The sequence below is a fragment of the Mirounga leonina genome, unplaced genomic scaffold (assembly GCF_011800145.1).
Source record: "Mirounga leonina isolate KUSES-001 unplaced genomic scaffold, KU_Mleo_1.0 Mir_114, whole genome shotgun sequence".
NCBI lineage: Eukaryota > Metazoa > Chordata > Mammalia > Carnivora > Phocidae > Mirounga > Mirounga leonina.
Genome location: NW_023270265.1, coordinates 49,594,222 through 49,611,001, shown reverse-complemented (window position 1 = coordinate 49,611,001; position 16,780 = coordinate 49,594,222). Strand labels below are relative to the sequence as shown.

General features: G+C 52.6%; 1 protein-coding gene across 5 annotated transcripts in view; it reads right to left on the bottom strand.

Annotated features, from left to right (window-relative positions):
• Window positions 1-16,780, bottom strand: part of PTPRE (protein tyrosine phosphatase receptor type E) — a 149,963-nt gene that overhangs the window by 32,321 nt on the left and 100,862 nt on the right. For 3 of the 5 annotated variants that reach the window (XM_034986082.1, XM_034986067.1, XM_034986073.1), the window contains exons 3-6: window positions 10,769-10,887; window positions 4,379-4,478; window positions 4,017-4,090; window positions 2,269-2,405 (exon numbers count right to left, since the gene is read on the bottom strand). In XM_034986082.1, coding sequence (XP_034841973.1) covers window positions 2,269-2,405; window positions 4,017-4,090; window positions 4,379-4,478; window positions 10,769-10,880 — 423 coding nt within the window. In that variant the 5' untranslated portion in view covers window positions 10,881-10,887. The other 2 variants (XM_034986102.1, XM_034986092.1) reach the window with 2 other exon arrangements.

The window sequence follows — 16,780 nt, the reverse complement described above, 5'->3', positions numbered from 1 at the left end:
ATACACACATGTCCAAACTCGTCTGGATGGACGACTTTGAGACTCATCTGTCCCTTCCACAGTTCCTGGGACTGGAACTCAGGACAGCGGGCGAGGAGAAGGGAGAGGAGGTACAGTCGTCCAGCTCAAGTGGGGTCATCTGCGAAGCCAGGGCTGGGCCGGTCCTGGCAGACTCCAGTACTCTGACAAGAGGGAAGCCACACAAACGTGGCTTAGGACATGGCCAGCTCTCACTCGTGAGAGGAGCAAACTGGGGTCTAGAGAGTACCAGCAGCTCGTCCCGGGCCCCCCAGCGCCAGGACCAGGCCCTTCTCCCCTCTGCATATCTGTCCACCCTGCCCTGCATGGAGGCCTCCAGCGGGCCACAGGGAAGCCACTCAATGGCAGGGGCAGGGCAGGGCGAGAAGAGTACGGCAGCCAATTTAAAGCGGTGCCCAAACAACTCAGGAATCGAGTAAAATAATATTCAAATGCAACATTTAATTTTTTTTAAAGTCAAAATCAAAGCAAAAAAAAATCGATGGCCAAAACACAAAACTTTTACCTAATAACAGGACGGATAATAGTGTAGAGACAGGCCAAGTTGGAGCCTGGGACCACAGGAGAAATCCGTTGGCATGACCTTATCTTTATTGACAATTGTACTGTTTTGCTCAGCACGGATTGTTCGCAGTGATTTTTGATATATTTGCTTGTTGCATTAAATATTATTGATCCCGACAAGACGAGGGTTTTTTGCGCCTGGGGCAAGGGCCTCACCTGCCCGACCCTGTTTCTGGCCCTGCTCCGTTGGAGTGGTCAGCTGCTTCTGACTTGCAACTTTCTGCTGGCAAAGCCAGCCACCCCTCCGCGTGGAGAAACACGAGTGCAAGGGGAAATGGGACAAGGCAGGAAGGGGAAAGTCATACTGCTGTAAACCTGGAAAGTTATTCTGGACATGGAGAATTAACTTCTCTTATGTGGCTGACCGGATTGCAAAACAACACTGCTTGGAGCTGTCTTTCAATATGACCTAATTTCTCAAAAAATAAAGGGGGGGACACATTTGGAAACAATTAAAAGGAAGCAGGATAAAGGCGGACAAGGTATGTGCTAAAAACTAAGCAACATACAGTTGAAATGCTCCGTCACCTCCTGTGCCCTCATGGGACGCTTCCCTGTGAAATGTCCCCCGTCTGTCGCAGTGTCATCTTTGGGTAAAACAACTGCACAACACTTTGCTGTTTATGAAGTCCGCTGTCTGAGCCTCAAGTGGAGCCATAAGGTCCCTCTGATCCCCAAGCCGCCCCTCCCCGGGGCGGCGGAGGCCGGCGGTGTAGGCGCAGCTGACCCACATGCCCGGCAGCTCGGCAGCTCCTCTTGCAATCTCCACACTCAGCACATGGCTGTGCACAAAATGAGGAAGATGCATAAAGCCAAACTCAAAACTCGGTCAGGGATGAACTCTGAACGGCTAAACCCAAGGCGACTCTTCCTGGTGTCTGTCTTAACTGCAGCCCGCCCAGGCCTCTCTCTCTCTCTCTCTCTCTCTCTCTCCCTCTGTCTCTGTCTCTCCAACAGATTCAAGAGTCACAGGACATTGAATGTCACATGAGCAACACAAAAGAACTATCACGAACGCTCGTTTGTGTTTTGTGTTGAGAGCTAGGAGAGTCCGTTTGCTACCATGGGGACGGTTCCGACTGGTTAGAGCCACCCTAGTTGGTGGCTGCCATCGCTGAGGTCACAGAGGAAATTCATCCAGAACCACAGTAGCAGGATGAAGACAAGAGGCTGGAGCAGACATCAAACCAAAGGGAGCTCGTGGCCCCTCAGGGAGCCCCACGACCGCTTAATTCATGCTCTGAGGATGGGTCAGAAGAGGGACATTTCCTTTGCCAGCGAGATGCTTAAGCTCTTCGAAGCCCATCAGAGGTGGGGTGGGGGCTCCACCGCTTTCAACACGGAACTGCCCCACTGCCCTCTGCTCAGGCCCTGGTCTTCCCCGTTCGCGAGAAACCGAGTTTCTGTCACACTAGATTTTAGGACACGGCCCTCGGAGCGTTTGCGCTGGAAGGAGCCTTCGGGAACATCTCCCTCAAGGGTCTCATCTTAAGAATGAGCAATGAGGGTGGGGGGAGGGGCCCTGCAGCAGAAACCAGGTCTCCAGAAGCCCACTTTTGGGACAGTGTCACAACCGATGCAAGCGTTGCTGGTCTTTGGGCACCGCCTGTCCGGGTTTTCGACCCCAGGACAAGAAGACAAAGGACCCCCCTGCCCCCAACTCACATTGAACTCCTCCCGAAAGCGTTTGCAGTCATCTGCTGAGCGGACGCGGATCTCCTCCTCCAGGTGCGCCAAGGGGATGGGAAAGTACTTCTTGGGCCCGGAGGGGGACCTGCTGAGAAGCATCACTCGTTGCTGCTCTGTGGGGCCAAAAGAAACACGGGGGCCACTGAGCCGTATTCCCGGACAGCTGACTCCTTCACCAGACGGACTGACAGCTTTCCTGGAGGAAAGACACCGCTGGAGGGGGGGCCCACTGCTCTCAGATCATGTAGCCAGGAGGGGCCCTGAGCACCTGAGTACAGAGCTCTGTCTCCGTGATACACCCACGCCATTCACAAATAGGGGCGTCCCTCTGGGGGGGGGGACCTGCTCCCACCAACCACAGACGCCTTATCTCAGTCCCCCAGCCCCTGCTCCTTCCACAAAGGATTTGGGCAGCTTCACCCTCCAGCCCAGTTTTCCAGGTTTGAAATAGGGAGGATGACTATGTTAATAAATTAGGAAGAATCATTTTGGTTCAAGTTGGGAATAGACCGGAAATCGGTTAGTATTGGAGCCTTCCCCAGCCTTGTATGCTTTGTGACACACAGTCCTGGTTGCTGAAACCCCATAAGCTCCAGGAGAAATAAGACAAACACCATCCTTGTGTGGCAGGGAGCAGGCAGGGAGGCCCTGGGAAGGGCTAGCTGCGGGGCAGTTCCTGGACAAATTCCCTCCATACATTCAGAGTGAGACAAAAGGAGAAATCCCTGGCATGTGCTTCGCTCCCTGGGAAATGCGCCGATATTCTTGACAGGGTCAACACGAAACCTTTGCCTTCACGCTTGCAAAGGGCCTGTCCCCACCTGCAGAGCGGTTCTGAAGCCAAGCCAAGAACTCCTCCCAGGGCTCATTCCTCGGAGAGAAGATGCGCCAGAAGATGGCCTCAGGGTCTCGCCAGCCACACCTTCTTCCCTCCCATTCAGGCTGTTGAAACGTGCAGGGCAGGGAGAGGGGGCAGGAAGGGGGCCCCTGGAGGCCACATTAGCACCTAACAAGTTGCACTGCAACCCCAGCACTTCGAAATTGCCCTCCATCCTCTCCACTGCGCCCTCCCCTGCTGCCAGTTTTGCAACTGTGTTTGAAATCTGATCGCATGTTTGTTCCCTCAAACCATGGAACAATTAGGTAGCAAACAGCCAGAGGAAGTGACAGTCGCTTGTGTGAACCAATACTTTTGAAAGCCTCTGCCTCACACAGTCTTCTCGGCCACCTAGATGTGTGCCCTGTGAGTTGCATTAAGGCCTTCCGAACTGAACTCAGAGTCGGAAAGAAAGGTCGGGAATGCCCTCTCCCGACTGCCACCATCCCCACTACACACACTGGTGGATCGGCTCCCTTTCTGCATCACGATCCGAAAGCAGTGCGAATTTCGGGGGAGCCCTTCAGAGGCTGTCTCATTTTAGGACTGTAGAGGGCTTACTGAAAAATGTTACATATCAAAACCCTGTAAAAAGTGACAGGATGTGAACAGTGTTTCCAACAAAGCCACAGACTGAAAGCCTCAAGTGTCTGTTTCCCACCAGAGAGAAATGGAGAAAAGTCTTGAAATGGTAAAATTCTACCATCGCAAATGCTAGCACTATACCAGGGAAAGCGAGACCAAAGTGGCAAAGCTGAAGGAATTTAACATTTAAAACAAAAGGCAGACAACAGCCGCCTGCGTGGTCAGAAAGAGCTCAACTCCCTGCCCCCAGCCCCCCGGGTACCTTGTTCTTCCAGGATTCCGTTGGGCATCTTCTTGTCATTGGTGCTGACCACGGCTTTCCTCTGCTTCCTGAACCTTGGAGACACAGATGGGTTAGCTTCAGGCCCGGGGACATTTCCCGGAGCCCAGGGACCTTGCGCGGCAATACCCACCAGGTGAGCCGGGAGAAGCTCTTCCTGCTGCTCATGGCTGGGCCGAGCCACCCCAGACCTCCGGTCCCCAGCCCTGTGGGTCCCCAGCCCCTCCCGTCCCCAGCCCTGCCACCCTCTGCCTGGACCCACACCGCCCTGCAGCCTCGAGGAGCTCATTTCCTCTTCAGAGCCGGTCGGGGCAAGTCCGCCTGCGCCCCGGGGACACTCCTACCTGAAGAAGTAGGCGGCGAGGAGCAGAAGGAGGACGAAGAGCAACAACGGCAATAGCAGCCAGGCCAGCAGGGGCTGGGGCGCGCGGGGGTCAGGAGGGCCTGCGGGCGATGGGGGACCCCAGGCAGGGACTCAGGTAACAGGGAAAGTGGGGTTTGGGCAAGGCAAGATCCCCAACACTAGACTGCACTTTACGGTGTGCAAATCAGTTGCCCCTCCATCCCATTAGAACTTCTTCTCTCATACCAGAACCTCCTTTATCAGCCCTTCTTGGACACCAGCACCTCACTTTAGAGTCTGCAAAGCAGGCCACCGTCCCGGTCCACCATGCTCACCACTGAAGAGATGAGCAGCACTGATACGGGGAAGGGAGCTTGAACTGAGGGGCCGGTGACTTTGTCCCAGGCTCCCCGGGGAGGGGCAGTGAAGGCACAACGGGGAGCCCCTGACCCTCAAGTAACCTGTTTCCCCGGGTTCCTGGGGCACCTGCCTCTCCCCATCATGGGGAAGCAGAGGAGGGCGAAGGATTAGCTGCCCTACTCTTCCGTCTGAGGACAGCGTGGGGAGCTCCCGGGGCCTCGGCAGGAGCTCAGGGCACGGGGTGCAGCCTGGCCCTTGGGTCAGGTGGAGGTCTGTGGCCATGCCACAATCAGGTCTTCTGGAGCTTCGAGCTCCCAGGCCTACCGGTCCAGGTTGACTTTCCTCGTTCAGAAGGCCCCACGTCCTTGGACCAAGAGCAGTTGCCACGTGGCTGCCCAGGACTGGCCCAGTGAGCCCAGATTCCGAGGGGCTCTGGCGGCCTGGCTGCCACCCCTCCCCTGAGTTCCGCCTGAGCCCCTGCCTCCCCCAGACTGCCGTGCTGCCCTCTCCTCATCAAAATGTCCCTGCTCCCAAGGAGCCTATCAAATGCCCCCTCCTCCAGGAAGTGCACTCGGCTCCCCTCCTGTGGATCCCAGAGCGTCACTTCATGCCTCGAAGCACAAACTCCACTCTCCTGGAGTGAACAGGCCCTAGGGGTGACCGCCTTCACTCTGATTCAGTGGAAGTCCTTCAAAGGCAACAACTGGGCTTCCTTGACTTTGAGTTCCCAGAAGCACCAAGCACGACCTTGAGCCCAGTGGGGGCACCACAGCCTCCCTCCCCCAGCAACTCCCTCCTGGTGTATTCTAAAGATCTTTTTTTTTTTTTTTTAAAGATTTTATTTATTTATTTGAGAGAAAGAGAGAGAGACAGAGAAACAGCATGAGAGGGGAGAGGGTCAGAGGGAGAAGCAGGCTCCCCGCTGAGCTGGGAGCCCGATGTGGGGCTCGATCCTGGGACTCCAGGATCATGACCTGAGCCTAAGGCAGTTGCTTAACCAACTGAGCCACCCAGGCGCCCTATTCTAAAGATCTTAATCTGCATCTCATGTCCCAGGTTGTAAGCAACCTCCACCCCCAGGGCCTCATGCCGACTCTGGCCCCTTTTAAGTGGCTAATGCATATATTTCTAATAAATGACAACATGTCACTGACTCAAGTGACCACTCGATGCAGAAGTGCCCTGGGACACAGTTGGTCTGTGAGGAGAAGGTGGCCAACAGACAAGACACCCTCATCCCAGGCTGAGCCAATGCCTCTCCCATCTGGCTAGCGGCCCCACCAGCCAAGCAGTAGGGCAAAGCCAGGGTGACCCAGGCTAAGCCGCTAAGTGCCCCGGGCCCTCTCCTCTGGCCCTACCTGCTGCAGAGCTCCCCTGGGGAGCTCACCTGACCTGGGGCTTCCACACTTGCCCATCCAGGGAGAACCCTCCCTGCTCTGCTGGAGCCTTGGAGCCAATTCAAGCGCAGGCTGAATGGGGGAGAAGCCTGACAGCAAGGGGCAGAGATGGGCCCAGCCCAGACCGGTCGCCATCCCTGCCCTGCCAACTGTAACCACAGAGCATGGGCGGCTGCCCTTCTCCTGCCCCCACTTCTGCATTTGCACAGAGATCAGGCTGCCCCAGCTCAGCGTCCATCTTGGCAGTGACTGACTGGCTACCTTGCCCATCCAAGAGCTGGATGGACCTGGCTGAGGGTTGTGGGCTTGACCTGGAGCTCTGAGGGCACCTGGACCACAGACAGCCCAGCCCTGGAGGGCTTTGTCAGGAGGCTCCCGGGTCCAGTCTCCAGGCTCAGGCTGTTCCAGTAAAGGCTATAGTTACGGAGGTGGGCGTCTCCATAGCACACCGTTGAGGACCCAGGCGGAATGACCCAGGGCCCCAGAGTGGAGCTGTGCTCAGGGGCAGAATCCACAGATCACAAGGACAAATGTCGTCAGCAGCTGCTTCTGTTCTGGAGGGCAGAGGGCAGGTAGGGACACTCAGGAGCCGGCAGGCAGGCCTGGCAGGGGACCGGGAGAACTGGGAGTGCCCCCCCACTATCCAGTTCTTCCAGCTTGCCAAAAGAAGAAATTCATATTTTCATGTAAAAAGTGATCCGATTTTTAAATATGGACACGTAATTCAACCTAAAGGCAGTTTTAAAAAACACTATGGTCTAGAAAAAAGCCTCTGCAGGCCGTGTCCCCTCAGCCAAGCGACACGTGGAAAAAACAAAAAACGGATGACATTGCTATCAGGCCAGCTTTGTGACTCGACTTTCTCGTTGGGTCGTCTGTCTTGGAAAGCTTCTGCGCCAGCACACTCGAGCCTCTTGGTTTTGTTTAACTGCGGCGCGGACGTCCACTTTCTGAATAACCCAAGATTTCGATGCACATTTAGGTTGTTTCCAACTTTTTGTCCGTTGGCTACAATTTTACCTCTCGTTTCTTTATCCTTGGTGTATCTTGAAAGTGCTTCCACAGAAGGCTCCCGGAAGGGCACTCTGTGCATCCGTGTGCACGCACAGTACGTTGTAATAGAAACTGCTAGGGGACCACCTGCAAAATTTCCAGCTTCCATGCTTCCCTAGACCGGGTGACGGAGCCGATTACTCCCGGCTATGAGCAATCCTCTTAATTTTTGTCAATATGATAATAAAATAATACCACTTTAATTTGCAATTCCCTAACTTCTATAGAGTTAAGCATCATCTCATGATTAATAAAACATCATCAATTTGATATTTGCATTTGGCTCGGTCACATCCTCCACTGTGTTCCTGTGTTACCTTTTTCTTATTAATTTTTTAGGAATCCTTCCTGTAACAAGGACAGGAACATTTTATTACACTGTTTGTGAATCTTTACCCCCAACTCCTGTGTAAAGGAATGTCTCTTGATGATTATTTAATACATTTTGTTCAATGAACAAACAAAATGACTTCTGGTTAATTGGTACACTGTGGCAATGTGCTGGGATCACCCTAAATAATCCTCTCAGGGAACAAAGTTTCAAGGGCACGTCACACAGTCAGGCTTCCCTGCCTCCTGGAATTCTAGGTCAATGGAGCCTGTCCACGTGGTATCACTGAGACCTTGAAGTGGGCCAGCTGTCGATTTCTCTCCTGGTTGTGTGACCAGCAGCTGCTGCCCAGCCCATAAGGCCCCCAGCAGAAGCTGCAAGGAGCTGTGACTGTCACATCCGTTCTGATGGGCACGAGATCATACCACGCAGTCTCTGTCCCTGAAAGGAGCGCCTGACACCCACAGCCATCTTACGAGCCAATCATTTTACTCTCAAGTGAACTGAAGAGGCCCAGGGGTGAGGCTGAGTCACCCAACAGATGCCCTGGGTGCCATCTGTAGGAGCGCCCACACAGCTCCACATTGCTTCTCCATTTGGGCAAACGATGCTCTGTCTGGTAGATCTGCTGTTGTTGTAAGTGTTTCTGCAGGTGTCGGGCCTCGGGCCAAGGGCAGCCAGCTCCTCTCTGCCAGGCACGGGGACACACTGTCCTCGGGGCAGGTCTGGAGGGTCCCAGGCTGCGGAACAGTGCCAGCAGCCCCAGTGACCCGGCACCCGGAGGCCAGCTGGTGATGAGAAGGCACGACAAATGCAGTTTCCATGTGCTGGGAGCTTCTGTGTTTCCTTTTATGTGGTTTCGGATTTCTCTGGCTTTTCATGTGAGGACAGTGCCACTCTCGCTATCCCTGCTGGGGGCTGGTATCAGGGACTGAACTCCACCTCTCCCTCCTCTTGGGGGCTAAGGGTGCATTTGTAGGACATGTGTGGGCAAAGCTCCCAAGCTGGATGGGGGGTTGAACCCCTGACCCCGGCCCGAATGATGCCACTTCTAATCACCTCGCCCAAGCTTTTTCTTCCGGAGGGGAGTTGATCATTTCTGTTTTCCCAAAGCCTTGTGATAAGCAAGTGTGATGCTTAACTTTTTTGTGTCAACTTTGCTGGGCCACGAGCTGCCAGGTATTTGGTCAAACATTGTTCTGGGGGGTGTTCGAGGGGGGTGCTTTTTGGATGAGATTCAGCATTTAAATTGGTGGTCTCAGAAAAGAAGATCACACCCCACCCCACCCCCATTGTGGGTGGGCCTCATCCAATCAGTTGAAGGCCTGCATAGAACAAAAGTGCAGAGCATTCTGTGAGTAACAGGGAGTTCTTCCTGCCTGATTGCCTTCCAACTGGGACATCACTCTCTCTGGTTTTGTAGCCACTTGCCAGCACTCAAACTAGGACACTGGCTCTGCATATCTTGGACTTGACAACCTCCACAATTGTGTGACCCAATTCCTTATAATAAATATAAATACAGGTACAGGTACAGATATAAATGAACATATAATATATATCTATGGACTCTGTGACTCTGGAGAACACTAACCAATCATCAAGTAAAACTGTATCGGAGAAGTCCTTGAGTTTATTGCCTGGGAGTCTCGGGAATGGAGAGGGAAGGGGGAACAGAGCAGGCATATGGGGGCTGGCGAGAGACTCCAAGGCACACTCGGGGGACCAGGCCTTGCTGGTTACAGGTTCCTGCTACCCTGGGCACAGGCCGGAGCTGGCTGCCCGACGGGCCTCCATCTACCAGGGAGGTGTGGGGTGGCCCAGGGAATCCGTGTCCAGTCCTTGGGGACCCTGAACTCACCAGGTGGGCCTCTGTCTGTGTTGGGCACACACCCTAGGAGGAGATTCCAAGGGACACTGAAGAGCCAACTGTCTGGGCCTTCAGAGACCGGCTGGGGACGGGCCTCCTCAGACCCGGGCTCCTGCCAACCACAGCAGTGGCCCAGTGGACGAGCTCCTGCACCCCAGCTCAGCTGTCTCCTCAATCCTCACAGCATTGCTGAGTACTAGGCACTATTACTGCCTCCATCGCACAGATGGGGATACTGAGGCACAAAGAGGTCAGGAACTTACTCCAGCTCACTGGGCCAATAAGCAGCAGAGCGAGAACGGAACACCGGCCGCGTGACTCCAGAGCATCCGCCCTCACTGCTGTTCCTCATCCTCTTAGCTTTGTGTGGCATTAATTTCATTTCATTGACGTAAAATTTACATACTACATGCTCACCCGTTTCAAGCCTATGATTCAGTGATTTTTAGCTAATTCAGAGTTGTGCTGCCACAGTGTTTCAGAACATTCCACCCACGTCTCGGCCACCTGTGGCCACTTGGCGTTTGCCCCCCATGCCCGGCCCAGCGCTCCTATCGCTTCTCTTCCAACAGCTTGTCTATTCCGGGCATTTCCCATCAACGGAGCCATAGAACACGGGGTCTTGTGTGTCCAGCTTCTTCCACGTAGCAGGTTTCTGGGGTTCACCCATGATGTCCCCTGTGTCTGTTCACTCTTCCCTATCCCTAACTTTCAAAATATGGAAAAGGCAAGCGAACAGAGCAATGAGCCCCCACATGTCGGCCACCACCCACCTTTCTAATCAGGACAAGACATCTGTGTTGGTCTATGGACCCCCACTTCCTGCTCCCCACTTGCTCTTTCTCAAGTCACCCCTAGACCTCGTGCTGTTTCATTCATAAGGACATCAACATGCCTTTCTAAAAAGTAAGGGCTCCTCTTTTAAAAGTTTAACTCTAACCACTATGCCAATATCTTGCCTAAGAGCCTAAGAATATTAAATCTAACTTCTTGATCGCATCAACGTTCATGTCAGTGTGTAAATAACCCCTTAGGGACTCATCAATGTTCCTTCAGGGTTGTTTCAGTCAGCTCCCCAGGAGTGAGGGGCGGGATTATTAACCCCTGCTCTCCTACCTCCCACCGAAGCTGACACCAACTCTCAGCACAGGGTCGTGTTTGCTGCCCTCCGTTTGCTAAGCTTTGTTCTGCTCTAGCTCCCAACGACTGGCTTGTCCGGGCAGCGGGTGTTGATAGGAGCGACGTGTTAGGTGCTCTGCTCGCTAAGGAAGTCAGCCACAGGCTGTGTCTCGTCCCCCAGCCCTGTCATCCCAGTCCTGAGAGCCTGCCTGGAGGGGCGGGTGGCAAGGGCAGGGGCGGGGCAGGCAGCCGGGTCCTCACCTGAGGTCGTCGAGTTCCAGTTGCTGACCGCCGGGGTGGTCTCGTTGCCCTTGAGGGCCTTGGCGAGAGGCAAGCTAACACCCGCCAGCAGGAGCGGACAGAAGGGCTCCATGGCGAACCTGCAAGACGCAGGGACAGGCTCAGAGGGCTCCCTGCCATGCGCCTCGGGCGGCCGGGCCCTCCACTGAGAAGGGCCGCTCCCGGAGGACAGGGCGGACTGGGGACCGGATGGCGGTGGGCATGCTTTGGAGCGCTGCTTCGTCGGTCTGCGTCAGGGAGGCAGCTCTGCGGACCACCGCCGGCACATTTTATTCCTGCACTTGGGAAGTAAGCTCACCCTGCAAGCTCCAAGAGCTATTCCCAGGTTATAAAAGCTCTTGCTGTTCAGGTTAATTTCCTGTCTTTTTTTTTTTAGATTTTATTTATCCACTTATTTATATCCAGAGAGAGAGACAGAGCACAAGCAGGGGGAGCAGCAGAGGGAGAGAGAGAAGCAGGCTCCCCGCTGAGCAGGGAGCCCGACGCGGGGCTCGAACCCAGGACCCTGGGATCATGACCTGAGCCGAAGGCAGACACTCCACTGACTGAGCCACGTGGACATCCCTAGTTTCCTTTCTTGTTTGTTTGTCTGGTTTTGTAGGGAGAGAGGAGGTGAACAAGGATGTTGGGGTGTCCGGGGAGGGTGAAGTCTGAAAATACCAGGAGATCGAAGATTCTGAGAGGCAGCTTCCTGGAGCCTCAGGAGGCCCTTTACCCACAGCTTCCAGATCGCCACACGGTAATGACTGGTTCAACATTTTGGGTACATTCTACGGTGTCTGCTGTGACATGGGTGTAGCATTTCTATTTTGCATCATGACAGCTGAAGGAAGAGCACCCCCCTTGGAAAGAATTGCAGGCTAAGGAGTTAGGTTAACTGGCAGGTGGTCACAGGGCCGGGGGGGAGGCTGGGAAGTGGGGGGTCCAGCCCAACTGCACAGGGTCCACCTCTGCTGTCCCCCTGGCCAAAACCATAACCCATACCACCAGCCCTGATTCTGAGTGCAGGCCTTTTCCACACTCTGGAGCCCGAGGGACCTTTCAAACGCCAGCCCGTCCCCCCAGTCGTGAGATGTTAACAACAAGTATGGGATGGGCAGGCCAGCCCGGTCCGTGTTCCTCTGAGCCACGGACTTCGCCTGTTGCTCTCCTGAACTTCATGCATGGCTGCAGGGAGATGGCCTTGCCTCCTGTCTGAGCCCCCAGGTGAGGCAGAGGGAAGCTCCCTCTTCCCCCAGGAGGGGCCACCATCAGCTCCTTTCTGACGGAGTCACGTGGGCCCCCTGGGGACGGAGGTAAGTCTTTATTGGGTGGGTGGGTGAATGCAATGCGGTTCAACACAGGAAAAGGCTCTTTCACCCAGACCTGTAAGGCCTACCTCAGATCCCCACTTGGTGCACCATTTTGCCAAAATAACCTTAGATCCTTGGAAAACGTGGCATTGAACTCTTGGTGGTGTAGAGGAGGACTGGCCGCCGGAGAAAGTGGGTGGCTCTAGGAGCCGAGTGAGATCGGGCGGTGAGGATGCATGTGGTTGAGGTGTGGGCTCCCTCCCTCCTGCACTCCCCGCTCCGTGGTCAGCCTGGGTGCCTGTCCGCTCACAAAGCACTTTCCTGCAAAAAGCCTCGCTGAGCCATATGAATGGACCGAGGCCCAGAAACACTGGTCCCTTGTAATTAGAGAAGACATCTGAATGAGCGCAAAAAATCCTCATCGTGTTTCAGCAATCACCACTGCTGAAATGGAACCATTCCGAGCCTGCAATTATCCCGGGACAATGATGACAGCCACAATCAATACTTTCACCCCTTTCCTCTTGTTTCTTTCCCAGATACATTTTAGACTTTTAAAGTGGGCACCCCCCACACACACACACACTAGCTTGTGTCCCGGGAGCACCTACCATCGCTAGGCCCTTCGGATGGGCACCGTCCTCACAATAACCCTCCAGGACTGAGAAACTGAGGCCCCATGAGGATAAGGAACTGACCCAACATCGGGTCAGACGAGATGGAGGAGTCACAGTTCGAACCCAGGACTGCCAGAGACAAAAGCCCTCAAGCCTGATGGGCAGCTCTGCATAGGCTGCATTAAACAGAATCTGTTCTTGAACAAAGCTTTTACATAATTGAATAAGCTTCAGAGTAATTGATTAGAAAGTATCCACTAGTTTAATACAACTCAGAGATGCAGACTTCCTAGTTGAAGCATTTTTTCTTGTTACATGCATTCATTCAAAGCCTTCCTCACCAAATGTTCAGTCATCTAAGAGAAAGCGGACACTTCTGAGCCAGTCAAAGGCCATCTCATCACACATCAGACACCATGGGGTGGATGGGCAGCGTCCCCTGGAGAGGCAGGTGATTTGCCCGCTATGACCAGAAGAGGGCACTAAACTTTGCAGAATTCAAACCCCGCGAGTCCCTTGATTGTAGCATTTATATTTCCAGGCCCATGACAACTTTCCTGTCCCTGGCTATTCACCCTCAAAGGATTTGTGCAAGCTACCAATAAGCACAGACACGAATCTGCACAAAAATAATGCCTGAAACAGTAGTTAAATCCATAGTGAATGTTAAGGATTTGTACTGAATCTACCAAATGTTAAGTACTGTGGGCATAAAACATGTTGGATCTCAGAACCGAGATTATTAAAATAGTTTCCAACAAAGCAGCCTTTATTTTTACTCCTATCGAAAGTCAGCCAGCTATCAGTTTGATTAGAATTGCCTTTTTGCTCCATCTGATGCCTTTTTAATACTCTTTGTTGGGCAAGCTAGGTCCTGGAGCTGGTCCAGTCCTGCCCTTACGCAGCTTCATGGAGCTAGAAGGACGCGCGGATAAACAGCGCCCCCCCCCCCACTGCGACCCCACTGTTCTGGAGATGTGCGGCCAGACTGCCAAGCAAGGAAGGTGACGAAGCGATGATTCGCTCCACCCAGGACCGCGTCCAGAAGGCCCCTGAATGTCCTGTTCAAGAGTTGAGTTTGGTGTTACAGCCTCCTTTTCCATCAACAACCTATCTTATTAGAACCACTTGAGGGCATGATAAAAAGATGCCAATTCCTGGGCCTAACTCCAGATGCATGACATCCAAATATACGGGGAGTGACGGGCTTTGTACAGACCGCAGCTGACGACCTTGGCTGTGAGCAACGAGCTGCCACTGGAGTTTCCAGAGGGAGTGCTAGAAGCCGGTCGGGAGCCATAAGAGATGGCGTCAGTCTGTGCCGCCCCGCAGTGGTGGGGCGCACGGGCATCCATCCCCTGGGAGCTTGCTAGGGACGCTGCGTCTCAGGTAGCATCGGACCTCCCACATTTTCACAAGAATGCTACGTGCTTCCCATGCACATAGAATTTGACACACGCCGGCCTCCGCAGCAGAGGATGTCTAGACTAAGCCAGGACAACGGGAACGGCAAGGAGGGAGGGATTCGAAAGGGGTTTCAGAGGCAGAATCCGTGTGAATGGTATTCAGCTGGATGTGGTGAGGAGTAGGCCATCAAAGGTACTGGGATTTCCATCTTGGGAGATGGAGTGGGACGGGGCATCACTCATTAGCTGACCCCGGGAGAATGGGGTCCCCAGTCTGGGGATAAAGATGTTTGGGGCTTGGCGTAAAACAATAATATGCGCTCGCATTTACTGAGCTCTTATGAAGTGTCATAAACCATCTGAGGCGCTGAGCTAAGCTACCTCCCCATCCCTCGTGGCAATCCTATGAGAAATGCCCTGCTGTCCTCGGAGATGGCCTGTTGCCTCTCAGGGTTCTGGAGCATTCTAGTGGAGCGTGCCAACAGGAATTGTGTTCAGGGCCTAGGGATTGGCTGGACAGGAGTGGGTGCTGAAGGTTCAGCGTGTGGGTGAGTTCACTCTGGGGGTGTGCGGAGGGCAGAGGTGAGGTGGTGGTACCAAGCGGAAGGAGGCCAATCCTGAGCCAGTGCCTTTGAGGAGGGGCCGCCCGGCTGACCCCTCCTGTCCCAAGGGATGGAAAGGTGCGCTGGGTGTCCCTGAGCAGATTGCACCAGACTGCCCCCTGCAGGTCAAATCCATCATGTGTGGTTGAAAGGCCTGGTTCTTCTGCTCTCAATTACAAAACAGACTCCGCTCCTCCACAAAGGAGCAGAGATAGAGATTCGCTCCAGCTTTGAAGAGAGCCGCCGGGATGAGCCATGTGTAATTTCTTATCCAAAACAGGACTCTGGAGTGCAAACGAGAGGCTGAAACAGTTCAAGTCATATGCTTTCCTACAGTACTTCATTATTGGTCAGCATTTGGTTTTACTAAAATGGGAACCCACTAAGTAGTTTTATTTGAAAACTATTTTTAAAAATTAAAAAAAAAAAACCTCCCTAGAAAACAAAACTACCAGTGCACATTACAGCAATGTTTTTTAGTAAAAAACCCTTTTTAAATTGGTTATATGAAAATAAAATGAGAACATGAACAGAATACCTATTCCCAGTCCATATTCACCTGCTTCGATTAATATCTTAGCCTTGTCTATTCTTAATACGTTTCACTTTTAGTATATTTTTCAATATCCTTAATATTTAAAAATTTTCACAAAATCGTCTTCAGAGTTTTCCAAATGAGCATCTTGTGAGCTCTCATCATTTCATTTGCTTTATTCCTTCCTTGCTTTCATAGGAAAAGATTCTAATGTCTTCCTGTTCACAACCTATGTTTTCAATAGTCATAGCTCAATAATAGTTTAAAACACAGAGAGTCTTTTCTTCCTTTTTTTCGTGTATGTGGCTGTAGTTTTTGCTGCTTTGTTAGTTGAATACTTTTACGAAATATTTCCAACTAATTTAGAACAAAATGCAACCAACACTTAGGGCCTTGTTTACAGAAAAGTCCACCATCTTTGTAGGACACTTAGGTTGATTTACAGAGCAAGTTTTCTGAAGGCCCAAACGTTTCTGAAATCTGACGAGCAGGGAAGAGAACATGCATGCTCCCCAGCTGAAGTATTTTTAAAAACTCAACATCAGCTTCATTACATAAATTTGTAGTTCAGTTACTCACTATGTGAAACTGTTGGTAAAATCTGACATCCATAGCTTCTATTTTAACTGACAGAATATTTAGTTGGTGCGTGGGCACAATTAAAAATTATCTGTAGGTCACAATTCATTCTACGTGTGATACATTTACCACAAATGCTGAGCTCCGCCAACACATATATATTTATATTATCGCACAAATAACTATATCATCGGTGCAGAATTCTTTCATTGCATTTCCAGTGACATTAGCAATCACGCCAGGCGCTCACCTTTCACGGAAGGAGCCTCCCAGTTGTAGCTGGATTCCGTGAAATGGGTGAAAAACAGCAGAACCACTATTGGAATGATCTCATTTTCTATTGGAAACATCGCTGTTTGAAAAGGACACGATCAGGCGCCTGGGTGGCTCAGTTGGTTAAGCGACTGCCTTCGGCTCAGGTCATGATCCTGGAGTCCCGGGATCGAGTCCCACGTCGGGCTCCCTGCTTGGCAGGGAGTCTGCTTCTCCCTCTGACCCTCCCCCCCCCTCATGTGCTCTCTCTCATTCTCTCTCTCAAATAAATAAATAAACTTTAAAAAAAAAAAAAGAAAAGGACACGATCTGCTGCTGGCATCGCTGGATGGCTGGTGAACTTCATCTGCTATTGGGAGCACTAACAGCTATGAACCTCACCTGTAAATGCGCAATGAGACCTGGACTTGATAATGAGCAGGACTCACTACGAACAGTCTTTTGATCTAAATGAATGGTCATGCTTCGCGGGGCTCCTGGAAAGCTCGATCTCAGAATCCCGAGATCATGACCTGAGCCGAAATCCAGAGCCTGCGCTTGACTGACTAAGCCACCCAGGCACTCCTGCATGGCTTCTTTTCTAACCACGGAGTGTCCTTGAAAGGGAAGTGTTGCCCCCGCTGAGCTACAGACATGCGGTGAAAGAGTGAAGAGCATAGCGGTTCCTCT